General features: G+C 39.9%; 1 protein-coding gene across 1 annotated transcript in view; it reads right to left on the bottom strand.

Annotated features, from left to right (window-relative positions):
* The window catches only part of PRKDC (protein kinase, DNA-activated, catalytic subunit), an 83,010-nt gene that overhangs the window by 15,089 nt on the left and 41,059 nt on the right, over window positions 1-26,862 (bottom strand). Inside the window, exons 45-74 of the mRNA XM_081918479.1 lie at window positions 26,306-26,378; window positions 25,944-26,092; window positions 25,304-25,441; window positions 23,889-24,008; window positions 23,028-23,171; window positions 22,394-22,545; window positions 21,764-21,895; window positions 20,773-20,884; window positions 19,973-20,097; window positions 19,724-19,873; window positions 19,141-19,314; window positions 18,757-18,855; window positions 17,486-17,696; window positions 16,712-16,883; window positions 15,765-15,980; window positions 15,320-15,432; window positions 13,855-13,986; window positions 13,485-13,664; window positions 11,647-11,864; window positions 10,423-10,561; window positions 9,164-9,352; window positions 8,338-8,562; window positions 7,974-8,082; window positions 7,389-7,500; window positions 6,882-7,071; window positions 6,521-6,695; window positions 6,200-6,390; window positions 2,368-2,548; window positions 926-1,086; window positions 255-466 (exon numbers count right to left, since the gene is read on the bottom strand). Coding sequence (XP_081774605.1) covers window positions 255-466; window positions 926-1,086; window positions 2,368-2,548; window positions 6,200-6,390; window positions 6,521-6,695; window positions 6,882-7,071; window positions 7,389-7,500; window positions 7,974-8,082; window positions 8,338-8,562; window positions 9,164-9,352; window positions 10,423-10,561; window positions 11,647-11,864; window positions 13,485-13,664; window positions 13,855-13,986; window positions 15,320-15,432; window positions 15,765-15,980; window positions 16,712-16,883; window positions 17,486-17,696; window positions 18,757-18,855; window positions 19,141-19,314; window positions 19,724-19,873; window positions 19,973-20,097; window positions 20,773-20,884; window positions 21,764-21,895; window positions 22,394-22,545; window positions 23,028-23,171; window positions 23,889-24,008; window positions 25,304-25,441; window positions 25,944-26,092; window positions 26,306-26,378 — 4,694 coding nt within the window. The remainder of the gene's footprint in view (window positions 1-254; window positions 467-925; window positions 1,087-2,367; window positions 2,549-6,199; window positions 6,391-6,520; window positions 6,696-6,881; window positions 7,072-7,388; window positions 7,501-7,973; window positions 8,083-8,337; window positions 8,563-9,163; window positions 9,353-10,422; window positions 10,562-11,646; window positions 11,865-13,484; window positions 13,665-13,854; window positions 13,987-15,319; window positions 15,433-15,764; window positions 15,981-16,711; window positions 16,884-17,485; window positions 17,697-18,756; window positions 18,856-19,140; window positions 19,315-19,723; window positions 19,874-19,972; window positions 20,098-20,772; window positions 20,885-21,763; window positions 21,896-22,393; window positions 22,546-23,027; window positions 23,172-23,888; window positions 24,009-25,303; window positions 25,442-25,943; window positions 26,093-26,305; window positions 26,379-26,862) is intronic.

Here is a 26,862-nt window from a genome sequence, read left to right as displayed (position 1 = left end):
AAAAAAAACAGCTGTTACTTTTAATTTTGCTGAGAAGTATGTTACAAAATTGGAACTCTTTAACAGCTAAGGAAGTGCAGAAAAGGGAAACGCCTATATTTCTTAAGATACAATGCCTACCTCCCACGCTTCAATTTAAAATGTACTATACTGTAAACTTGTGACTGGTGTATGTGCTTTTTGGAATGTATAATTTCTTGTTACCAGCAATAAAGATTATTTGCTTCCAAAAATGTATCGCTCAACATCCTCACCTTGCTACAAACTCCTTATTCCTATGGCCCACGACAGTTTCCTGGAAAGAGAAGCTCTCACTGCTGATCATGAAAGGATATACTAAGGCCTGTGGGTAGTTGTTGGCAATTTCTTCCACTGCATGTTGTACGGCAATTGCTTCCTCCTTGTCAAGCATCGCCATCAACTGGCTGATCCAGCCAATGAACTGCCAACAGGGTACTGAGGAAATCTGTTTAAAAAACATGTAATGTATGTGAAGGTGGCGAAAAGCAAACAATACACATTTCTTCTACCCATCTCAGCTGAACCAACAGAATAAAATGCAGCATTTACCCTCTTGTAACTTTCGTCCGGTAGTGTGCATGGATGATATCAAAATTGCATCAAGTGTTGACTTTGCCAAAGCACATTACAGCACATTTCCAAGAACATTAACACAGAAATAAACAAGAATTCTTAACTAAACTGGGAATAAAAAAAGTAAATCTTGTGTTCAGCTGCGAAAGCAGTTTTACACTTCCTTACACTGAACTGCATTTGCACCATTTTACTGCCCACTCACCCAGTTTGGAGAGATCCTTTCAAAGCTCTTTGCAATCCCTTCTTATTTTTACTACCCTGAATAATTTTATGTCATATCAAAACCAACCTTATATTTTTGTTTGCCCACAGGGAAGGGAAGGCTCACCTCTTGTGCCATGAGGCCCAAAGTCTCTGTTGGGTACTTTTCTACAATTTGCAACAGCCTGGGAAATTTCAACCTGGCTTCTTCAGAATTCAGTTTTAGAGCTTTGATGACTTTCTCCACCACAATGGCTGGAAATGCCTGCAAATCCACAGCATTCATATCTGACAAGACACAAGAAGACAAACAGAAAGCCATAGTTTGCAAAGTTCAATGAAAAACTGTATTTCAATGAAGTACCTTGTCAAAGCCTATATATTTAAAAACAACAGCTAACTCTGTTTGGCCTCTTTCAGACATTTAGTCTGTGATAATGCAGCTCACTGCTCTAAGCATTTTGCATATGTGGGTATTCTAACATTCTCTCCATGAGACAATAACCTCAGGACTCAATATTGATGGTTGGCCAGAATGAAGTTTACAAAACTGATGGTTTGGGGGCATCTAGCACTTTGGAGCACAGTATATGCTAAATCCATTTCTTTAATTGTAACCTGTTGTTTTTGTAACCATCTCAGGACTCAAGTGGCAGTATCTCATTGTTGTTTTTTAAATGACTATTTTATCAGTTTTTACTTGTTTTAGTTGTATTGTTTTATTGTTGTATACCACTATGGTTTTTATAATGTTTAGTGGTTTATAAATATTCCAAATAATTGTTTTATATAAGATTGAATAGCATGTGAATGAATGAATGAATCTTTATTTGCATCAGCCATCGGCCATAGCAATAAAACAATATGATATACAAAGAATAGAAATAAAAAGTCAATTATATAAAATACATTTTAGGGTTTTGAATCAGTAGTCAAATAGTAGATCTTATTCTAATTGCCCCAGCATCAAAACCTTGCAACCTTTGCTATCACCTGCTCATCTTGATCTGCCAAGAGAAAGGACACTGTGGCAGTGGCTGGGCGACCCGGAATGGACAATAAAAGAGGGGTGATAACCTCATTCCTCAAGTCTTTATAAAGAGTGCAAGCCAGAAGGGCATGTGGCACCGATTCAGTACTGCCATTTCCACAGGGACATAATCATTTTTCGTTTGGAATCGTCTCTCAAGTACAGCGGAGGGCAATACATTCAATCTTGCAAGAGTAAAAGTGTCTATATTTTAGAATTGATAGGTGAATAATGTGTTATTTTCTGATGATGTAAAACCACCATGAGTTGATTTTACTTCTGTTTTGGTTAGGGAAAACATTTGTAGGAACAGATCACTGTGGTAAGGGATGAAATGTACCTTACCAGAACAAACATGAAAACTAAAATCCAACCTGATGTTAGATATACTAGCTCTCATCATTATCAAAACGTTCAACTGGGGTAGATTTAACTGTCCAAGAAGAATGCATCACTGTGGCCTTAAATATATACCCACCCACCAATCTATCTTTGTCATAGCTGCATAACTGGCATGAACAACCCCTCTTTTATCTCACCTGCTGAGCTTTCTTCTTCCTTCCGGAGATGACTGTCACAGAAATTAGCCAATGTCATATAAGCATCTATGACACCCTTTGTATCTATGTGTTCAGATGAGATGGACTGTACCTCTTCTTCAGCTTTCCTTGCAGCCTTGCTGAAGCATTGGAACGCCCTCTTATTCAAACCTGCTATAACCTGAAATTACAACAAATCAGAAATCCCAGAACCAAGTTCAAGAGTCACAGAAGTGGGCACTTAAATTTAGAATCTAAATAAAAGCATGTTAAGGCAACAAGATTATAAATGATTTCTTAAATCAAGACTACAAAGTGCTTTTAAGGCAGACAGATACTAAGGCACAGGCACAGAAATAGGAGGCAGGAGGAAAGAAAAGGTTCAAAGAAGGAAAGCAGGAACAGCTTTAAAAGTGTGATACAGAACTGTTCATGGCCAGAGCACATTCCTCAACCCCCCCCCCCCGCCCCCAAAAAACCTTGGGCTGTGGAAGTGTGCCCTCCTGCTGCTGCCAGCACCTAGAACTTGGGCCAGTAAATAAAATCAGTTGATAGAAATTAAAGTATGTACAACTGGAAAATACCGTTTCATGCAATGCAAAAATTAACTTACAGAGATTCATTGCTACAAGATGTGATGGCAACCACTGTGCTGCATTTGTGAGATTCTTTTTTTATATATATATATAATTTTTTATTGAGTTTTTTTCATACAAATGCATATTTAACAAACAAAATAAGTTTCATAACATCCTTTCATTCTATTGTGGACTCCCTCACGTCTCCCGCTTCCACTTTCATCATTACAAACAAATTTTTCCAAGCAAATTATCATCTTGTTTATGATCTTAAATCCAATATTTAGGTTATACTCAAATATAAAATTGTAATTTAATGGTAGACAGTTATTTCTACTCTGACTTCCTTGTTAAGATTCAACCAGATTACAATACTTTTGTAAATAAATTGAATTTCTTCCAGTCTTCTTCAACCCTCTCCTCTCCCAGGTCACGGATTCTGCCCGTCATCTCCGCTAATTGCATATAGTCCATCAGCTGCATCTGCCATTCTTCCAGTGTGGGTAGATCTTGGGTTTTCCAGTTCTTAGCAATAAGTATCCTTGCCGCCGTTGTAGCATACATAAAAAATGTTCTGTCCTTCTTTAACACGTTCTGGCCGACCATGCCCAGAAGGAAGGCCTCTGGTTTCTTGGTGAAGGTATACTTAAACACCTTTTTTAACTCATTATATATCATTTCCCAGAAGGCCTTCACTCTAGGACAGGTCCACCAGAGGTGAAAGAATGTTCCTTCATTTTCCTTACATTTCCAACATTTATTATCAGACGAATGGTATATTTTAGCCAATTTCACTGGGGTCATGTACCATCTATATATCATTTTCATTACATTTTCCTTCAGAGCATTACATGCTGTGAAGTTCAGCCCAGTGGTCCATAACCTTTCCCAGTCCTCAAACATAATGTTGTGCCCAATATCCTGAGCCCACTTTATCATAGCCGATTTAACCATTTCGTCTTGTGTGTTCCATTTCAGCAGCAAGTTATACATTTTTGAAAGTACCTTGGTCTTAGGTTCTAACAATTCTGTTTCCAATTTCGATTTCTCCACCTGGAATCCTAACTTTTTATCATTCTTAAACACTTCTTTAATCTGAGCATAGTGTAACCAGTCTCGCACTTTATCTTTCATTTTCTCTAAACTCTGCAGTTTCCAATTGTCTCCATCTCTTTCTAGCATTTCCCAATATTTTGGCCAATTGGCCTCCATATTAGGTCTTTTTCGGGCCTTAGCCTCCAAGGGTGACAGCCACCTCGGTGTTTTGTTCTCTAATAAGTCTTTGTATCTTGTCCAGACATTAAATATTGCTTTTCTGACAATATGGTTCTTAAAGACCTTGTTAATCTTAACCTTATCATACCATAAGTATGCATGCCATCCAAATGCATTGTTAAAACCTTCCAAATCCAGCACGTCCGTGTCCTCAAGAAGTAGCCAATCTTTTAGCCAGCAGAAAGCTGCGGCTTCATAGTACAACTTTAAGTCTGGCAGGGCAAAGCCCCCTCTTTCTTTTGCGTCCGTTAGTATCTTAAACTTAATTCTGGGCTTTTTGCCCTGCCAGACAAATTTAGAGATATCTTTCTGCCACTTCCGGAAGCACTCCGTTTTATCTACAATCTGCAATGTCTGAAACAAAAACAACATTTTTGGCAATACATTCATCTTGATAGCAGCTATTCGACCTAACAATGAAAGTTTTAATTTTGACCAGCTATCCAAGTCTCTCTTAATTTCAGACCAACATTTTTCATAGTTATCTTTAAACAGACTCAGATTTTTTGCTGTTATGTTTACCCCTAGGTATTTGACTTTCTTAACCACAGTTAACTCTGTCTCTCTCTGAAACCGTTCCGACTCAATATCTGTCAAGTTTTTTCCCAACACCTTAGTTTTTTGCTTATTTAGTTTAAATCCCGCCACCCGACCAAAGTCTTGAATTAGTTGTAGTACTCTTTTCGTACTAGATTCTGGCTCCTGTAATGTCAAAACTAAGTCATCTGCAAACGCTTTAAGTTTATATTGTTTCGCTCCGACCTGTATCCCTTCCACCAACCTGTCCCCTCTAATCATGTTCAAGAGCACTTCCAGGACCGAAATAAATAATAACGGGGAGATCGGACAGCCTTGTCGTGTTCCTTGCATTTGTGAGATTCTTAATGGCATCTGGCTACTGCTAGGAACAGCAAGGAGGAGGAAGATGGAGAGCACAGGAGAAACGTCATCCCTGCAAGTCCCTGCCTATTCCCGCTACAGGTATGGTGAGGCAGAAGCCTTAAGATGAACCAGTGCAGCATAAAATTCACTGGTGCAGAGAGTGCCATCCAGAAACCAGTAAGAGGATTTCGTGGCATGGAATTAGTAAGTTCCACTGAAGAAGAAGAAGAAGAAGAAGAAGAAGAGTTTGGATTTGATATCCCGCTTTATCACTACCCTAAGGAGTCTCAAAGCGGCTAACATTCTCCTTTCCCTTCCTCCCCCACAACAAACACTCTGTGAGGTGAGTGAGGCTAAGAGACTTCAGAGAAGTGTGACTAGCCCAAGGTCACCCAGCAGCTGCATGTGGAGGAGTGGGGAATCGAACCCAGTTCACCAGATTATGAGTCCACCACTCTAACCACTACACCACACTGGCTCTCTGAAATCACTATAACATTTTATTATTATATAATAGATATGATATAATCCAGTGGTTTTCAACCAGTGTGCTGTGGCAGCCTGGGGTGCCTTGAATGATGGTCAGGGGTGCTGCGGGCAAGACTGGCCTCTGTTCCTCCTTCATTCCCTCCATTCCTCTGATGCCCTCTTGCATCTCTGCCTGTTAAAGGCTTGCACAGCTGTTTGTTGCAACAGCTCTAGTGACAAGCTCCCCAGCTGAATGGTGCTTCTGGGGCTGGTCAGGGGGTGCTTCCCATGCTCCTGGGGTAGGGAGGCAGCTCAGAGACCAGAGGCGGCAGCTGCAGCTGCCCAGAGGACTCCTAAGGAGAGGGGAGAGGAGAGGAGGCTGAGGGAAGACTCCACAAGGGAGGGTGTTTGAAAAAGGGTGAGAGGCTGCCAGCTTTGCAGGCAAGGGGTGACACAACTGGGCTCCTGAGCCCCACAGGAGTGCCGCAGAAAGAATGTAGTTGATTAAGGGAGCCGTGGACCCAAAAAAGGTTGAAAACCTCTGAGATAATTGATTAGGGCAAGAAAGAAGAAAATCAAGTTGTACCTTCAGTCACTTGTTTAGCAATTCTGAGAGAAAAAGAACTTACCTTTTCAATATTATCAGGCTTTTCTCCTGAAAGCACTAAGACCTTTTTAGCTTTCTCTTCCTCGATTTGGTCAAGACACCCTGGATCCTTGCAAAGGGCACTGGCCATGATGTGGAAAGTGGTACCCAAGAGGTGGTTTTGGTTGCGGTAGGTTAAGGCACTGCTGCTCAAGCTGCCCATTTTATCCTCATCTGTTGGACCAAACATTGTAAAACCGACACTCTGTTACAAATATGATATATGCAGAAAGCACAGTTAAGATTCTCTCTTAACCAAGCACGATTGCATTATGCATAGTAGACCCCTCCACGAAACACATACCTAGAAGGGAGGTGGTTTTGAGTACTGTAAGTATTTGTTCAGGACTACTCTGGCTTCGGCTTCGGCTGTGGCTGAAGCGACAATAGCTGTGGTTCCATCTCACAAGCCAGTCTTCTCTTGTCTTAGAATCTGCATGCAGGTCCTTCAGAAGTTTCATGGCTACCGAGAAGCTGTTCTGCATTAACATTTCAAAGGGAGGGTGTGTGGAGAGAAACGTCAGTAAAAAACAGCAAAGGATATGGAGGAAAGGCAAATCTATTCAATATGAAGGTAAGAAAAGGGAAATAGAAGCATGCATTATCCAAATCTACTTTTTATGTTTTTATAATGGATTAAGGGCTGCTAAACAGGACATAGGCACCTGTTTCCTGGCACTCTCTATCATTTTCATTTTCATGGTAAATTTGCAGTTTCTAATCAGTGAGTGTATATCTTCATCCTCATGGTCCACTTCCATTTTGAAACTAGCATCTCCCCCTCCATCCACTTCTATACTGTCTTCCAGACTCGTTTTAGGAAGTCTCTCCTCAATTTTGTCAAGAAAGAAACATCTGCAGAAACATAAGGAAAATAATATAACGTTGACAGAAACAGAACTGGAACCACAGAAGACATTTCAGTCCTTACTCTTCTTTTTCTATATGAAAAGTTGGAAGAGGAGGAATATGGATTAAATAAACAACTGAATGTTGTGGGTATATAACATGCAAAACCCATCCTTGAACTGTCATGACTGTATCAACAGAAATGATTAATTACAGAAATAGTTGTAGACAGTGCAAGAACAATTTCACTGGGAACATATTAAATGACTGAATGTTTAATAGATATATGCAATCACAAATAATCAAGATCAACCTTTATTTACCGATTTGTAATGATATCATCCCAAATGTTCATAGGATCCATTTTGGTATCTGGATATCTGTTTGTCCAAATACTAAGAAGTCTCTTAAGTGATGCCTGAGAACCTATATTACCTAAGAACCATTTGTTGGAGGAAAGAATACAAAGTTTAAAAATTACACCTGCAACCTGATAATGCAGCATAAGAAACACGTCAAAATCCTAAATAACTAGCATGGCCAGTTACTGATGTTGAATTGTTTGTATGCATATTTGTTTTATAAACAGGAGTTCAGTGGAAGCTGGTTCTGTCAGCTTCCGGAATGTCAAAACAGGTCATGATGTGGCATAGAAGAACAGTAGTTTAAAACAGAAGAGTAGCTTAAATACAGAAATACACATGCATCAGAACAAAGTGATAAAAAAAAACCTGTAGTAGTAGCCACTATCAAGAAAAGGTGACATCCAATATCATTATAGCTATTCTGTACATTTTTGTAGGTGCAAAATGAAAGATACATACCTCCGAGTTGGGATTAATTTCCCTCCAGATTTACAAGTCTACTACAACAATGTGAAAGCACTGCATGAAGTTGAAAAAACTTACCTGGCTTGCCCATAAAGTTGACAAAGTCCTGTATTTCTGTTAAAGCCTGAACGGACTGCAGCTTGGTCAGTCGACTCTGGTGCAACAGTGAATCGATATTGGAATAGTTCTGTGGAGTAGACAACATTTCCATTTGAATTCCTGTACAACAATTAGTGTATTTTCCTTTATGCTATGCTTTTCCTTACACATTCTGCAGTTAGCAAGCCCTGAACATCTCAGGGAATCAAGACTTTAAACCTGAACCCATTTTATCCCCTTTTATCTCCCAAGGAGGCAGTGGAGAGTGACATAATCCTGCAGTAGCAATGAACTTTTATCAGTTATCTACTGACTTTTCACACCAGATGTATGTGATCCTTACCTGCATGAAAACCTGCATAGCGTTATTGACATAATATTTGGCTCTGTCAAAATCATCCTGTAGAATGTAGAGAAGACTCAACTCTTGGCTGTAATACATTTCTATTAGAGCTTTCTTCTGTTCAGTCTTCATAGCTTCATCAATGAACGTCAGTAAAGACTGGTCATTAGCACCATGAAGGAGAAGCTTCAGTTTGCTGCGAATTATGTATGGCAGATAGGTTTCCTAAAGTGGTGGGAATTTGAAATTAGTTTTATTACATTGAAATAGCATTCATGACCTGATTGCATTATCTTGGATTATATTTCACTTAATTATATTTATATTAAAACGTTAATGTCCTCTGCTGCATTTGGTGCTTTCGTTTAATATTTTAATACATACTAACAGTGAGATTCTTCCACACAAGACTAATATTAGGTTGAGAGCTCTTCCCACAGGGAAAGACCAAATGACACATTACGCAGCAGATCCATGACTGATCTCAAAACCCTTTTTTTTTAAAGAAAAGAATGAAAATAAATTGAAACACAGCTGGTACTAGGGTAGCCAGTTTTTCTGGAGCAGCAGCAGGGGGAGGAGAATACTTAACTCCCCCCCCTGCAGCGCACGAACACACACACACACACACACACACACACACAAACTTGCATACTCAAACCCCACAAACCCCAGAAGCTGATGTTAGACCTGTCGTAGGAAAACACAGAGATGAATCACAAATCTCCATTATTGCATGCAGTTTGGCCCTGACATATAAGCAGACAGATGCAATGAACAAGTGCAACGTAGCCAGAATGGAATATATATACGTATGTTTGAAAACCTGATAAAATGGATCACTCCATGTTTTATTTAGGTCTGAGGGCTGTCCATTATCAATGTTTACAGTCGAACAGTATTCCAGAGACTTCCATTCTGTCAAGCGGTTATAACATTCAAGAGATGCAAGCTCCCAAAAATCTTTTTCCGCTTCTGTTGGTTCTTCATCAGGCCAGTCTTGCACAGAGAGTGCCTGTAGAAACAAATGCATGTGTATCTCAGTGATTAGCTAGTCATTTATCTGTACACAATTATGAATTCATAGCCAATTTGCTCTTCCATAACAGTTCTGATACCTGTGCAAAAACAACAACACCGCGTGACCCAGGAGCAAAGGAAGCTGCCGAATACCAAGCCCAACCATTGGCCCATCTAGATCACAACCGCCAATGCTGATTTTAGACAGGCATCTTTTCCAGCTGCACCTAGAGATGCCAAGGACCTTTTGGCATGCAAAGCTTGTGCTGCATGCATGAAAGACAGCCCCTCCCATAAAAGCAGAACTACCAGTCATATAATATTTCTGGATAACTGCCAAAATGGAGATGCTCCTTTAACAAAACTAATTTTTAAATACAGCAACACTCCTTTGTTTTTAAGCATATCCAACAATATATAGACTAACAAGTTAACAGACGAAACACTGAAAGCAAACTGTTAACTAATGAAAGAAAGGGATAAGAAGAAGAAGAGAACTCAGGAAACCATCTCGACCAGTTTAAGCAGGGAGGGTATCGGGCAACAGGGAGGGTGGTACGCAAAATGAATCCCTGCTTTGTTTCTCTGGCCCAACACCAGGAGAAATCCCTGAAATTGAGTTCTCAGAATGGCTTCATGGGAGGGCTGATAGAATTCCTATCAATGGGATTCCCCCCCACCACACACACACTGCGCACCCTGCCTAGCCTTCCAACCTATGTTGGTGTTGCACCAATTACTCTGACCCTCCATTAATCAATACTCTGAGTACACCTTAGGGGTACCTTAGAGGTCAGTAAATCAAACTCTCTTCTACCTCTGCTAATGAATATAAAGCTGCATTGAAAAGCTTTCAAAGTCTTAACACATTTATGTGCAATTCATGCCTCTCCTTTTCCTCAGTCATGAAGAAAATTATCCTGGCTAAAGCAGAGAAATGATGATTAGAAGAACCTTTTAAAAATCCATATTCAGCCTGAACAATTACTTATTTTTTCTTCAGACTTGAAAGCAAGTGAGACTTTTCTTCCTACTTGAAAGCAAGACTTCGTATGAAAAGCATACCTTATCATATTGCTTCGCTGCTTCAGCATAATCATTTTTTGCTTCTGCTAATAGAGCTTTCTGAGTAATTTCCTTAGTGTCAATCTTTCCACTAAAAATAGCCCGCAGAACATCATAATCTCCAACTGATCGATAAAGCCTAGAAAGTGGGGGGAAAGTCCAGGATACAGCTGAATGCTTATTGCTTAAGTACATGTTATCCTAACTTCCATAAGCAATGGCCCCGAGGTCATTTCAAGCATGTATGTGAAATCGTGTAAAATGGGGAGCACCCTGGAGAGCCCTCCTCAACCAAGCCCCTCCATCCCTCTGGCCTTCAGGAGCCTGAGCTGAGTCATCCCAGCTATCATGCACAGTAAAGCTTCTGCCCTGCACACGTCAGCTCGTCAGCTACACCGCCCCTCCACGTCCCGTGTGCCGGAGGAATGGCGGGGCTCAGTTGAACATTTCTGGGTACCACTTCCAGGTACTTGGCACATGTGTGCATGGTCGCAAACAAAGAGAATGCACATAATTGGAACGTTGCCTGTATTTTTATGTGATTATTTTACATCTTCTTTCAGAAACTGTCTTCCCTATCCCCAAATACATTAAATTTGATAACCATTACAATCAATATGTGGTGCTGACTCCCTTATTTCTGTTCACTGCTGCTTGCATTGTTTTTCTTGCTCTGGTGTCTTTGCAGGTAATCAAGAAGGATAGTTTGTCATCAGCTACTGAAGACATCACTGCACAACAAATAATGTGGACAGCAATGAAGAGAAGTGAAAAGAATAGGCTAAAAAGTAGCACTGTTAATAAAGCAGCAGGAAAGATTCCATTAAAGGTTTTTTTAGAAGCTCCAAATGACTTAGAAGTGGTGAAGGTTACACTAGGGTGCTTGGGGAAAGTAGGGGAGTTCCCCCTCATATATATTTACACATATACACCACACAGAATTTGCCACCCAAAACCTCTTGGCTGTATACAGCCCCTGGTTTAGCCACCCCAGGGCAGCTCAAAGTAATCCAGTGAGTATCACTGTTGAGTAAACATTAGAACATGGGTTTGTTTTCAGTCCTAATCCAACAGCATCACTATTGAGAAAATACTAATTCAATAAGTGTTATATAAATGGCTGCAAAAATACTACTACTTATAGGGTTTTTTATATATATACAATCAATTTTAAAAACATACCATACAGTAACATAACTCTAGAGGGGAAAGAAAGTAGCTTACTTGGCAAGTTCAATCCATTTGATCACATTGGCTGAAAGTTCTGTCTTTCCACGAATCCTCTTGGAGGGTGGCTCCTCCTCCTCCTCCTCAGGGGAAAGGTGAATTAATGATTGTTCAAGAAGCAGGATACCCACTGGCTGCTGCAAACTTGCTAAGCAGCTAGTGCTTACACTTGAAGGGCTGAGGTCCAGCAGCTCTCTGTGTTGGTAGCTCATTTCCTATCGCACCAAACCCATAATTAGCTATTGGATTACTTTGAGGTTAGCTTAATATGTAATGTTTAATAAGCCATGTCACACTCTCTCTCTCTCTCTCTCTCTCTCTCTCTCTCTCACACACACACACCCATTTAATCCAACAGCCCCCTCTGTTATGTCTAGAACTAGGACAACTTACTTATGTCTTGACATCATAATATTGTGCATTTCCCTAGCCTCAGTTCATATTATTATTAGCTGCAGAGACAGGGAGATGTAGAACACTGTCATAACTGGACACAAGCAAATTGTTTTTATAGTGATTGTTTGAAATGCATCTCTGTTTCATTGGTGTGAGCCACTTTGATCATGGTTTTTTTGTGGGGGTTTTTTTTGCGTGTCTCCCAAGGCAGATGGATGTTAACAGGTATACAAATAAAATGAATGAAATAGAAAGTGAGTGAATGGAGCCTGGCAGTTCCACACTAAACACCGTTGTCTATAAAGAAATTAGCCAACTAGGTAAATTTTATAATGTAGAGAAGAACTAGTACATCCCTGGGTAAATATTAACATTACAAATTTAAGTAAGAAGGGTGTCATCTTTAATCAATTTTAGCTGGTACTCATTTATATCTTCTGTAAAAGTGGTGGAAATTTTCTGGTCTGCTGGTCAAATTTGGCCCACCAGCCTGTTTTGTTCAAGTCACATCAAGTGACACAAACATGTGGGAAGCACTGCAGAAGGGGCTTTGGCAAGTTTCTTTGGAAAGAAAAAAATGTCTCATCTTTCATTGGAGCATTTCTTTTTTTTTTTTCCTGAAGGAAGTAGTTTGTTCTCAAAGCACTTCCCCACTGCTCTGAATACAAACTACTTCCTTTGTAGAGGGGGAAATGCTCCTGTGTTTGGGACATTTTGGATCATTTTCCTCTGTGCAGAAACTTCAAAGGGGCTCCCTCTAACCGACCATCATGAGAAGAGAAGACTCCCTGGAAAAGACCCTGATGTTGGGAAAGATTGAGGGCACAAGGAGAAGGGGACAACAGAGGATGAGATGGTTGGACAGTGTTCTCGAAGCTACAAGTATGAGTTTGACCAAACTGCGGGAGGCAGTGGAAGACAGAAGTGCCTGGCATGCTCTGGTCCATGGGGTCATGAAGAGTCAGACACAACTAAACGACAACATTTGAGATATGTGTCTTTAAAGGTGGTTGCTGTACAGCAGAGCTTTCCAAACTGCGTGTTGCGACACATCAGTATGTCAGCTGCAGTGTGTAGGTGTGTCACACAAACATTCCCCGCACTCCTCCTGGGGCTGGAAAGGGGTTAGTTTAACTTCCAGTTTGCTAGTAAAACTGAATTACTGTGTAACGAAATGATGTATGTCTAAAAAGTGTATCACCAACATGAAAGTTTGGAAAGCTCTGCTGTACAGTGACTTTCACTGAACTTTGACATATGTCAACATCATTATGAAGCCAGATAGTTGACAGGTGAGTGGGTCCACCCACTGGTCAAAGATGCCTCATGGTGGGTGGAGGGAATAAAGATCTGGCCACTGGGCCAAAAAGGTTTCCCCCCAACCTGGTGTATATGCCTAAAACAGGACAACATTCAAACTGCAAAGCAGAAAGCACTACCTGGATGCAAGCTATGAATGGTGGGAAATACAGCACAGATGTTGCCAGGAAGTGGTTGAAATCCTCAAGCAACTGCTGGACAACATTGTTCTTCTCAGGGAGAGTTTTCATTTTTTTCATTTCTTCCAGAATTCCACTAAACAAACTGCTGAAAAGCTGCTTAGCCAGTATAGGGTCTCTCTGTAATTGACAATGCAAAGAATGAATCCTTGGTACAACTGCACTGGTGCTTCTGCAACTGGAGCGTATAAGTTTACAGGAACAGCTTTACATTCGAGTACCTTGCACAAATTTTGAAATGCGTTTACTGAAACTGTGTTACCAAAAAAGGGGGGGGGAGCAGTTAAGTAACACGGATAAAAGTGCATACCTGAGCTACGCCCTGCAGAGGGGTAATAAGACTGCTGTATTCAATCTGGATGTCAGGAAGGTCGCCTTGCCTGTACTTCCTGTACAGAGTGACCTGAGCATCATGTTTCATCTTTAGCTGGGTTTTAATTTCCTGCAACAATAGATCACTTCTGAATTAGTTTTGAGGTGAACAGAAAAAAACTCAGCTTATCTTACAGTAACATTGAGAATGGATTACTACATTGAGCATGTAACACCTTTGCTGAGAGAGCTATATTATTGGCTGCTGATAAGCTACTAAGCCACGGGTTAAGGTTCTGCCAGTTGCATACAAAAGCCGTAACCAACCTGGGACCAGGTTACTTGCAAGATATTCTTGGGCCCTATATACCAGTTTGATCACAGCAGTCATCAGGACAGGCTGTCCTAATGGCGTCTGATTCCCCCAAGGTCCACTCCATTGTACTTAGAGCAGAATCTTTAAGTGCTGCAGCACTTGCCTTGTGAAATTCCCTCCCTGGGTATATTAGACAGACATTGGCTATGCTATGTTTTTCAATGCCTGTTGAATACTTCTGTATTTAGAAAAGACTTTCCAGATGATTAACCCAAGCCATGAAAACAGATCACTGTAGAATTGTATTTTTATACAGCTTTACTGTATTACTGATGCTCTGATATTTTCTATATGTAAAGTAATTAAAAAATTTCCAAAATAAATACATAAATAAATATACATCTCCTTTTTGTGGATCCCGCAAAGGGAGCGCTGACCACTCAAGAATGTTGATGCAGAAAATGCATGACCTCAAGTTTAAGTCACATATTCCAATTCTTCCCAAAAGTTCAATTCTAAGGTTTAGGCTTCGAGCTGAACTACATCAAGTAAGCAAGAAGAGCCCTGGATTGTGATGAAGAAGAGCAGAACTCAGGGAATGCATTTGCTTCAGAGTGGGTAAGACATGAAATGGGGTTTGTGTGTGTTCCTCTTCACTCAGGAAATATATTAGGCTAATGTGAGTGGCCCTGAGTTACTGGAGCAAGTGGGGCACACATGCCCCATGCAAGGATAGCTTCCTTCACAAGTCAGCCAACTTCTGTCCTCAGAAAAATCTTGATAGGCAAGCTTCCTGATCAGCTTTGGAAAAGCAAGCAACAAAACAGGAAGATCATAACACAATCTCCTTGGGGGGGGACCCCAACATCTCACATTTATTTGAGAGAGAAAAAGAATGGAGCTTTGATACTCCAGTCCCATCTCTGTAGTGCCTCACACTGTCAAGAGCCCAGCTAGATACTTCACCGCTTCTTAGGAAGGAGAGGAATCGTGTGCCTTGGTGGTCTCTCAATCCCACTGCTTATGGGGCACTTGAACTATCTGCTTCCTAGGCATGCGGGCACTCTGTTCCTAAAGCGGTACTTCAGTAGAAGCACTCTAGAACAGTTTAAGCCTCTGTTTATTATTTATACTATAGGAAACAAACCTTTTCTTTTTTCTGTTCAACAACGCCCTTCCTTGCATAAATCAAACTAAGCTTTTCTTTGTCTTTTAAGAACCGTTGCCTCAGTCTCAGAATCTCTGATCGTTCATCTATACCTAAGCAACAGAGAAGGAAAATTATTTTTAAACTTATACATAAAGTTACTATTTAATAACTTGCGTACAACACTTTCCTAAATAAACAATGGGGTGGGAAAGTCTCAACCATAATATAATATAAGACCTGTAAAGGGATTTTGATGACATATGAACCCTTTGATTTAAGAACTTTCCTAATGTAAGGGCTTAAACTCTTGAAACCAATTTCTTCTGGTTGCTTGAGCAAAACTCATGGGTGACATTATGTATTTTGCTTTGCCATAGATAATAAAGAAGGCTTCTTTTAACTAAGGATGTAAGGGAGAAATCTGCATTGACAGCTGTGGTACCTTGAGCTTTGCTATCCACCTCATCACCGGGCAAACCCAGCCTTTTCTCTCCAAAATTAGGACCTATAGGTTTGAAGGCGGTTCTGTGTGATTTGTCAGCTCGTTTGTTAATGAACAACATCGAAGATGACAGGGATTCAGAAGATGAAGGAAATCTGTATTCTGAAAAAGTGTCAACGCTGTTTCCTATCAGCCAGTTGAAAGAGCTTCTCCCACCTGAAATAAGAAGAAAGCATTAATAATTACATCTCTTTCCATTTAATATAATGTGTTGCCCCCCTCCCCGCCACTACTATTCTTTTACTTGCCTAAGTTACAACCAGAAATAGATGTTAAAGAAACAGAGTATCAGGGGAAGGTTCAGTATGAAAACTGAAATACTTAATATTTTTAGTATATGAGGTCAAAGATTTTACACACAGACATAAATAAATAAATAAATAAATACAAAAGTATATGCAAGTACAGTGGTACCTTGGTTCCCAAATGGCTTAGCTGATGAACAAATTGGCTCACGAATGCTGCAAACCCAGAAATAATTGTTCCACTTTACAGTGGCGTAGTGTGGGGGGTGCAGGGGGGTGGCTGCACCGGGCGCAACATCTGGGGGTTAGGGGGCGCAAATCCACAGGTTAGGGGCACAAATTACTTGCCTTGCCCCGGGTGCTGAAAACCCACGCTATGCCACTGCCAGTTTGCGAATGTTTTTCAGAAGCCCAACGTCCGTTCGGCTGTCAGCATTGTTTCTGGGGCCAATAAGCCAATCGGAAGCCGCACCTTGGTTTTTGAACGTTTTGGAAGTCAAAAAGACTTCCAGAATGGATTGAGTTCGAGAACCAAGGTAGAAACCTCCATACACACAAGTTTTTGAATGTATGGAAGCATGAATTCCATACACAAACCCTTTTAAGTTTTTCATTAAATACTACTGCTTCAGGAAAACTTACTGGCATTTTGTGTGGGAGTAAATTCATACTGTTGCTGTGTAGCCCTTATCTGGCCACCCAGAGATCCTTCCTGTGAGCGATACCTGTTGGCATTCTGGGAAGCTTGAGACTCCACAAACAAAGGTGTAAGAACAGTACTTCGGTACTGCCAACTTGAGTCAATAGCAAAATCCTAGAAAGTAAAAAACAACAACAACCCAGTGCTGAGACCATCTTTGCCCATTGAAGTCATTGAATTTGATTCAGCTGAAATACCACTAAACTCAGTGGGACAATGGAATAAATGTGCCTAGGATAGGTTTACATGTGAAACTATTAGACAAAATCTTAATGTACTTCTTTGTTTTAATATTTTGCTGTAAGTTGCCCAGAGTGGATGAGGAAACCCAGTCGGATCGGAGGGGTATAAAATTTTGCCCCATTAGGCATTTATTTTTAAACTGGTGTCATTTCCTAACCCAAATTCCATTTCCCCCTCTGATTTCTATCCATTTCATTTTATAAAAACATCCCCCTTTCCCAATGTAATCATTAATAATAATGTATGAAACTGACCAATGTAAATGACAGCCAAATAGCTATTCAATGGATTTTACTGGCTCTGGACTAAAGGGCGATGGATCCTGAAGACTACCCCATAATTCTATATAAAAATACATAAGAAGAGCCTGCTAGATCAGGCCAATGGCCCATCTATTCCAACATCCTGCTCTCCCAGCAGCCAACCAAATGTCATGGGGAAGCCATAAAAAAAAGATATATAAATAAATTCACCTGGAATTTGCATTCCGAAAGCGGATACTCAAACATTTTTCTGGAGTAATCTGGGCTCTTGCTGGTCATCTCAAGCAGAAAATTCGTAGCCAAGCTCAAATACTGAGTTTCAATTTTAACAGAGTATAAAGAGCTTAACAAAGTCAACATTCGATCAAGGGTATTGGCTGGTAGCCTAGTTTCATCACTCCAAAAGTTCCTGACAATTATTCTGTAAAAGGAAATACAGAGCATAGTACAACAATGGGAAGCTCAATAATGTTTTATTTATCAAGCCATTATTACCTTAAATGGCTCAGGGCTACATGAACCTACCCAGACCCTGAAATCATCCTATGAGGTCCGGGGGTTGCAACACGAGAATGGGCCTTTTTTGCAGTGGCTCCCCACTTGTGGAATGCAGGGAAGTTCGACTGCTGCCATCATTAGGCACCAGGCAAAAACGTTCCTCTTCAACCAATGCCCTTTTAAATGTCTTGTGGGGGGGAGGATTATTTGTTTGTTGTTCTTATTTTTATTATGTATTCTGTGGTTTTTATATTGTAATTTTATGCTGTGAAGCACCTTGAGATCTATGAATGAAGGGTGGTATACATATTTAATAAAATGAAACAAATATTGCAAAGCCATCTTCCCACCCCTATTTTTTACCAGTAGATTACCATTTCAAGATCCAATTCCTTATTTCTTACTTTATCAAGGCAAAATCAGGAAAACGAGGACTCGAACCTAGTGGTAAATTCCTTTGTTGTATCCAGCTAAACTGTTCTGCCAATGCAATGACTTTTGGCTGTGCAATGGAACTTCCCTGCCCTCTCCTCCCCCTGTACAACCCCTAAATCTGTTCCAGGGGTTCCCCAACCCCCCCAGAGCTGATGTAGAGGTCATGCATTAGGCACAGTGGGGAAGTTCCATTGTTCAGTTAAAAGTCCTTACAGTAGTGGAACTGTTTAGTTGGATACTACCTGACAGCACACTCCACTCATTGACAAAATGAATACATTATCCTCTCAGTTTGTTTTCATGTGACAGTGAGAGGCAAGTTGGTACTGCCCAAAGGAAGACAGGAAAAGAAATGAGATTCAGCAGGGGGAGAGACTTAAAAGCAAACACAACCACCTTTACCTCATTTCTTTCCTTCCAAGCCGTCAAACCCAGACACCCAACACACTCAAGTTATAATTCTGATTTCTGAAATTAAATAGTTTTTAAGGCTTTGATTTTCAGTTAAACACACACACACACACACACATGGAATAAACATTACTCACTGCAGTCCAGAATTTTCATCAACCAGTCCTTGTAACAGAACTTCTTTCGCTAGTTTAAACACTTCTGAAGAGTCCTCATCTGCTTGGCTTTCAGGATCCCTGAGGAAAGAGCAAGGAAAAACAGTTCAACTCTTCTACTGCCTTCTCACTAACACAAAAGGTTAGTGGAAAATCTGCAATACTTCACAGTATTCCATGATGGTCACAAGGATATATGCCCATAGGTTTCTCTATCAGTCTCTTAAGACAGCTTCAGAATTCTCAAATGTCAAGAGTTGGAATTTTTCCCCCACATCATGACTTCAATGTGCAGCACACTCATGCAACAGGCGACACAATTTAATGGAGGATTTCTTTTTAAAATACCTGTGGTTGAATTCTTACCTGTAGTTATCATATAGCCACATGAGAATGTCATACATTCTCCCCCGACATACTGGTGACGGGTGAGAGATGAAGCCAGTTACTGCAGGAAGAAGCTCTCGTACCTCAGCTGGTTTCAGGTTAGGTAGCATCTTGTATACTATATCCATACATATGGTTTGCCTTTCGTCGTCTCTAGGAGAGAAAAACAAAAACACATTTTTTAATTTATCTATGATTTTAATTTTAAAAGGTTTTTAAAAAACCTATAGTGCATTTTTATTCACTTTAAAAAGTGCAGTCAAACGGATTTTAAAAATAACTTCATTGCAACAGCAATAAGTATGTATACAAAAAGTGCAGCAAAGCTAGACTTTTGACTGAACTTGCGAGGATTTTTCTCTGAAAAATGCCAACTGAAAAGTGATAACAGTGAAAAACCTCCTTCTATCTTCAGCACCCAAAGAGAATGTGATTTTGAGCCATTCCCATTTGCTCAGATAGGGCTTGTGCAGAAAATAGGGTTTGTGCAGAGTTCCTATAGCGTCTGTGTCATGCACAGAAGAACCTGCCTAGAAATATGGATAGTTATGCCCTTACTTACCTATGACTCATGACTTGTGTAAAATCCTTACTCTTCAACTGTAAATACAGATCCGCTATTTCTTGGGCACGGCACATTACTACCTCCAGGCAGTAAGTTTTCATCACCCCATGAAGTTTTGGTATCAGGAAGAAGACTGCATTCATAAACCTTTCCACGAACAAGAACCAAAAAGAACAGGAAGTTATAACACTGCTGAGCTAACTGAACCTCTCTATGGTATAGAACAATTGAGAGTTCTCAACTTACCTGTCAGCAAGAGAAGGGAAGTTCTTTGTCACTTTATTCAGACACACAATAAATTTGTCCTCTTTGGTATTCTGATGCTGCTTTAGCTGCTGTATGACCAAGTCATAAACCGGACCTTCAAATATCTGAAAAATTGAACATATCGTTAGGTACTTTCAAATGCCAAAGTCTCAATATCCTGACCAAAAAAATAGTAATAATTACTAATTATGTGAGTAGTGAGAGGCCTCCTCAGTCATTTTTATAAGATTAGATAAATCTGTGAAAGCTAGCTCAGGCATAGGCAAACTCGGCCCTCCAGATGTTTTGGGACTACAACTCCCATCATCCCTAGCTAACAGGACCAGTGGTCAGGGATGATGGGAGTTGTAGTCCCAAAACATCTGGAGGGCCAAGTTTGCCTATGCCTGAGCTAGCTCTTTCAATGCCACAGTAGGAATGAGACTTCTATCTCAGAGGCAGTAAACTGCTGCCTACCAAAGGTTGGGGAACAATCTGAGTATGGCAATCTTCACCCTAACTTCTAGCTAGCAGCTACTGGAAGCAGATTACTGGAATGGATGAGATCTAGTATGACAGTTCCAATGTTTCATTAAAAGGGCAATACTTTCTCCCGTCAAAATGTTATACAATAGACATGTTATACAATGAAATACAGTGGCTTAGCTAAGATAACAACACAGTATTAATGTGTATTTTAGGAACCATCTTAAAAAAATAAAACTGCATAGAATACACTTAAAAAGCAAACTCCTGCTTTGGTTTTAGAAACTGTAAAATACATAGCCTGCTGTATCCACCTTTTCCTTCTCAGAAATATAGTGAAGAATGAGTCCCAGCACTTCGGCGGCAGCTGCATACACTTCCTTGTATTTTACTAAGGCCATGTTGTTAGTCAAAGCTTGGTAGTATCTAGCATGAAGAAGAAATATGCTTCGATAGTCTCAGAATGGTATTTTAATGTCTAATGTGTAATAAACAGATATCAGCAAGAGGATGTTTAGAAACCCTATACAGACCACTTGTTTTATCTGTAACCTAAACAAAGTGGATTACAAATAATCTAATGAAGGGATGGGGGAACTCTGGACTTTCATCAGCTCAGTGTCAGGGATGGTGGGAGTTGCAATCCAACATCTGGAGGATGAGAGACTCCCCATTCCTGGCCTCATGCATGCACTTTATACATATCTACTTTCCCGTTTGCTGAAAATTTCAATGTCAGTCCCCAAAGTTCCAGTTTTCATTTTGGAAATTGATTACCATTCCTGTCTGTTTCTCCCTCCCCTCCAGTATGGGAAGCTAGTTCTAATTCAGCATTATATGCATAATTTTTCCCATTTTCAGATGATCAACATGAATTCAGAGACTGAAGCATGCTTGAGTAACCACATTTAACACTGAGTAAACTTCTGCATGATCTCACAGATGCATTACGCGATCATTGTAGTTCCTGATGCAATCCTTTGAATATAAAATGCTGCAGGGATCAATTTAATTGCTTTACTCAAAGCAATAAAACCACATCCAAATATGAAAATTTGGAGGCGATGAAACCTTCTGCAGTGAGAACACTATGAAGTTTTATGTTGAAATCAATTATTTTAAAATCCTACCACCAACCTCCAAATTTATCATCTGATTGCAGGTTTTGTGTGTTGGGTTAAGAATAAGTAACAGGTAGGAGAATTGCAAGACAAATTTGCAAGTGTTTCATGTTTCCTTCTCTATTGGCCCCACTTCTTTTGTTCAGTACATTCCAGCTGAATTGCACAAAAATAATTTTCTTACTTCACACTGCCTATTTCACAGTTTGGATCATAGGGAGGCAGGTTATTAGCAAGAACAATTCCTAGTAACTGAATTCCCACGGAGTTGTCTTTTGTGTTGGCATCTCTACCAGAAAACCGTTCATATATTATCCTATAGTAAACAAAATCACAGAGATCATAAAAATAGTAACTTAGATTGAAAAATAGAAGTGGTCAAGGTCATACTGACTATTCAAATTGGAGCATTTTTAGAAACCCTGCATTAGATCAACACCTGATCCCCAACTCCCACCCAGTCATGCTATAGGTTTGTCTTCTAAGGGCGTTGTTGGACTCCATCAGGCCTAGGCAGCACGGTCCAGGATCAGGAATGATGAGTTGCAACCCAGCGACATCTGGAGAGAACCATGCTTGCCATCTGTGTCTAAGGCATGAAACACATTGATCCTTAATGTCTCCAGGTTAAATACTAGAGAATTGGCAACAGGTATATTCTAACATTGCTAGACATGTATGATGGCAACAGGGTTTAGTATAAATGCAACAGTCCACCTACCCAAACTAGCTTTTAAAAAGAAGCCTTCACACTACTAGGATGATTTTTATGTGTATTGCAACTACAAAGAGTACCTTTATTAAAATTATTTACCTGTAAGGTATGCTGAGACAATCTTTCCAGCACTCTACTACTGTCTTGACAATTTCTAAGTTATGTCTGAACACTGCTTTTTTCTGGTGAAATACGTTCTTCATCAAGAACTCAAGCAGCCGGTTAGCTAGGATTTCATCCTTGATATTTCCCTAGTATAAAGCAAATCACAAAGCACTGAACTATTATATTAGTAACTATTCTTCTCTGGTGAAGAATATCATCAAAATTTAACTAAGGAATATGCTTTAAAAATTAATCTCCAATTTTTTTTAACAATGCGAAACTGCAGAAGACAAATCAAACTTTAAATTTAAATCACACTTTAAATTTATATATACATTATGAGAATACATTTATAGTATCACTAACAGTTATTTAGATGAATGCATTTGGCTATTATTTTACTAGAGTGCCTCCTCAGGATAATGCTTAAGAAATCATTTAAAACTAAAGGTGCTCTAAAAATCATCGTACCTGAATTGCCAGGGACATTTCTCATTATGAACTTACAAATTTCAGTCTTACTACACCTTTTAATCTTCGTGAGTGGCCCATAATTACACCTTGACCCTGCATCAGATCATTACGACCTAAATATGCGTCCACACATATATATTTCTTAGTTCCTTACTTTGGGTGTAGCAACACTAGTCCAGGAAAGTAGGGTGACCACTATCTCCACCACCATGTAATGAATCCCTTCTCCTCCATTATCTCCAGAGACAACCAGCTGCAGTAAGGGGCCCAGCCAGTGCTTTGTGTAAGGTTGGAAAACCTAGAGAAGAAATGCAGAATGCCATCTATACAGCAGTGTCACTTTGGAAACTGCTGCACAATATTGAAAAAGTAAGTAAATGGAGAGGGCACTTCTTACAAATGCCCAACAATGAGATTACATTTCATGCTTCACTGATAAATAATCACACAATACTTAGGAAAGTAAGCAGGGTACTGATATTTGAACAGTTGGGTTTATATGAACACCCTGAACATGCCACTCAGGTATTTTTCTCCCCTTACCATTAGCACATTCCAATTAGAGGCAGTAGATCAGATTCCATGTCTCTTACATGAAAAGTTGCCTATCTTAGAAGTGCTACTTTTATTCACCTGGAGGTTTCAAAACTACAAGCCCAATCCATCATACAACACTACTGCTTATGTATGCTTATGATGGCTGTTTTATGGAAGTCCAGGGATTAGTACATTATTTTAGGTGTTATTTGTTTTATTTATAAAAATACTTATATACTACCATCTCATAAAATATCAGGGCAACATGCAGCAATATGCAAACAAAACAAGGAAAACCATTAAAACGGAACCAAATAATAATAAAAATGCCCGTTTGATTAAGATTTTAATCAGCTCTGTATTCCAATCTTCATTACCTTCTTAAACTTTGAGTTCAACCTACTTTACTCACACTGTAGAAAATTATTACAACAACCAGTGCTCAATTACAGTCTCATTTTTTTAAAAAACGACTCACTTCTTCTGTATTCACGATGAGTTTTGCCACAAAGAGGCGAATATTCAATGGTACAGATGGATTTCCTAGTTTGCTGTGTAGAAACTTCATCCATGGAGGAAGATCTGGTGAATCTGTACCCTAAGTCCCCAGAAGATACACACAGCCAATTATATTACAAGGCATAATTAAAAGGCAACAAAAACACAGCGCTAAACCACAATTCTTCCTCAGTTACCAGTAGAGGTGCATCCCAAATCACAGGGATGGGGGCACGCGGGCAGGGGGGGAATGACAGGGAAACAGATACTTTACAGGAAGTAGAGTACAGTGGACTCTCTGGTTGCGAACGTGATCTGTGCGGGAGGCACGTTCGCAACCTGCAGCACTGCGTCTGTACACATGCGGGTTGCGATTTGGTGCTTCTGCGCATGCGCAAAGCGTGATTTAGTGCTTCTGTGCATGCGCAACCGCCGAAACCTGAAAGTAACCTGTTCCGGTCCTTCCGGGTTTCGGCGTGTCCGTAACCCAAAAAAATGCAACCTGAAGCGTCTGTAACCCAAGGTATGGCTGTATGTCACTTAGTTTCCGATCTACAGTAAGATAATATTTCTAAATGAACACAAGTACTTTGCTCAATATGAAATCAAACTTCAAACCATGGAAAAAGTTTGTTCCACAAACAATTTAAATTAAGGGTAAAGAACAGGATCCAGTTGGCAGGCCAGATCCTAAGCTTCCCCACAGGCCACTTTTTATAGGTGGGTAGGGCTGTCCATCTGTCAATCACCTAACGTTACCAGGGGATCAAGTCATTCCACTTCAAAGGAAAGAATCAAGGGGCCTGTACTCCCAGGTTTTCCTTTCCAGGTGCACCTTGCATTTTTGAAGTCAGGCTTGAATTCAAGCCAAGGAAGCAAATAAAGAATCAGAACCACACTTCTGAGTGTGAAACATTTTTCCATTTAGCTTGAGGTTTTAAGATGCAGCTCAAACCTTTCTGCATCTGATATGTCTCAGATGTGAGAACAGTGGGTGCATTTTGCCCACAGCCTGATGGCTGCATCTATAATGACTTAAATCAGCTGAACTTTTATCTATCTATCACCTATCACCTATCTATCTATCTATCTATCTATCTATCTATCTATCTATCTATCTATCATCTAATCTATCTCACATTTCTTTCATGGATCAATTCATCTAGTTGAGGTTATTTCCTGTAGTAACTGGGGATAAACCACGAGTAGGACAAGATCTTGCAGAATATGGAGTATCTGCACACAATGCTGAAAACAGAAAACATTAACCTAGCTAGTATGCTCAATCTTCAAGCATTTATGTGACAATACACTGACATCTTTCTAAACAATTAAACCTAGAAAGACCTAGGAAAAGATTATGTTAGCAACATATGAAGTCATGCCAACACTTACCTTTTCTACTGTGGGTGTGATTTTATTTCTGTGCATGTGTTTGATCAGGGTTGTCATAGAGGCCATACATTCATGCTGGTTCAGCTCATCCATCTCCAGTTCCATAAAATCATCTGAAACTATAGGTTCTGTGGGCTCCTTTTTAAACAAGCAAAAACTGCCAATTAGTTCTGAAGATGTCATACTTATTTTTTTTAAAAAAGTGAAATTAAACATGAATTTCATTTTATCCTTTCATTTTCTCTTCATAATATTGCTTTCCTACAGTTAAGTGCTTGGTAGTAGTAGCAAAAATTATGAGGCTCTATACCAGGCTTCCTCAAACTCGACCCTCCATATGTTTCTGGCCTACAACTCCCATGATCCCTAGCTAGCAGAACCGGTGGTCAGGGATGATGGGAATTGTAGTCTCAAAAAAATCTGGAGGGCCGAATTTGAGGAAGCCTGCTCTATACACTGATATATCCTCTACAGCTCTACATGTTTAAAAAGACCAAAGCTGTAACATTTGAAAATTCATGCCGATCTTTTAGAAAGAAATGGAACACAAACCAGTGTGTGTGTGTGTGTGTGTGTGCGTGCGTGCGTGTGCGTATGAACATACTTGCAGCTTTCATACACAATAGAGAAGTCAACTCACCTTTCTCCTGAAGCGAGAACCGGAGGCAATACGGTCTTGTGAATTATATGAAAAACTCTGTACTCCAGTTGAGAAATCAAATTGGCTCATCTCTTCACTCAGACTGCTATCTGCCATATACGATGCAGAAGCTAAATAGTGCGGCTCGACTAAAAGGGAAAGGCATAATCTGGTTATACTACTGCACAAATATCTATGCACATCTCCAGTGAAGAACTTCTAAGTAAACTGGTTTCATGTGTCAACTCTCAGGGTAACATTCAGAATACAAAAAAGAGAAAGATCACAGTTATTTTTATGTTACTCTGTAAAGCTCCAAGTACATCATCAACACAGTTAAAAAAAGAAGTAACAAATAATACCTGAATCCTCACTCATTGCTTCCCTTGCTTCTTTCCTAATGGCAATGTATTGTTTCTTTCTTTCTAGTGGAACCTAAAATACAAAAAAGTTTTCAAAGCTCATTAGCTTAAATAACACATAATGCTACCAAATCTAGAGGGATCGAATGGAAGCAAAATTTATAAAATACGGAAGAGAAGTTAGCTCCAGGCAAAGGGTGAATGCTGCCTTGTGCTCGTTTTTTTATATTGTCCCACTTCCTTTGTAGACTATGATCAAAGATTTTTCCATTTCTTGTGCTCTCTGTGCATCAGGCAACCATTTTGGCTGCCATTTCCTCCATTCACCTTGCAGTGAAGGAACCATCCCCACTAATCTCAGTCTTGCTGTTGGACACACTTTGAATGTGATGCCAGGCCTCTCTTTATTCATGCAAACTCTGATCTGCTGACATCATGTATCACCATCACACATTCCTCGCTATCATCATCTTGCATCTCTCAAAACTGGAGCAAGCACATACTGTGTTGTATTTTCTTCTAAGACCTGCTTCCCTCCAGGATCAGAACACCACAGT

This window comes from Podarcis melisellensis (genome assembly GCF_964234715.1).
Source record: "Podarcis melisellensis genome assembly, chromosome: 7".
Classification (NCBI taxonomy): domain Eukaryota; kingdom Metazoa; phylum Chordata; class Lepidosauria; order Squamata; family Lacertidae; genus Podarcis; species Podarcis melisellensis.
This window is presented reverse-complemented; position numbering and strand designations above follow the sequence as displayed.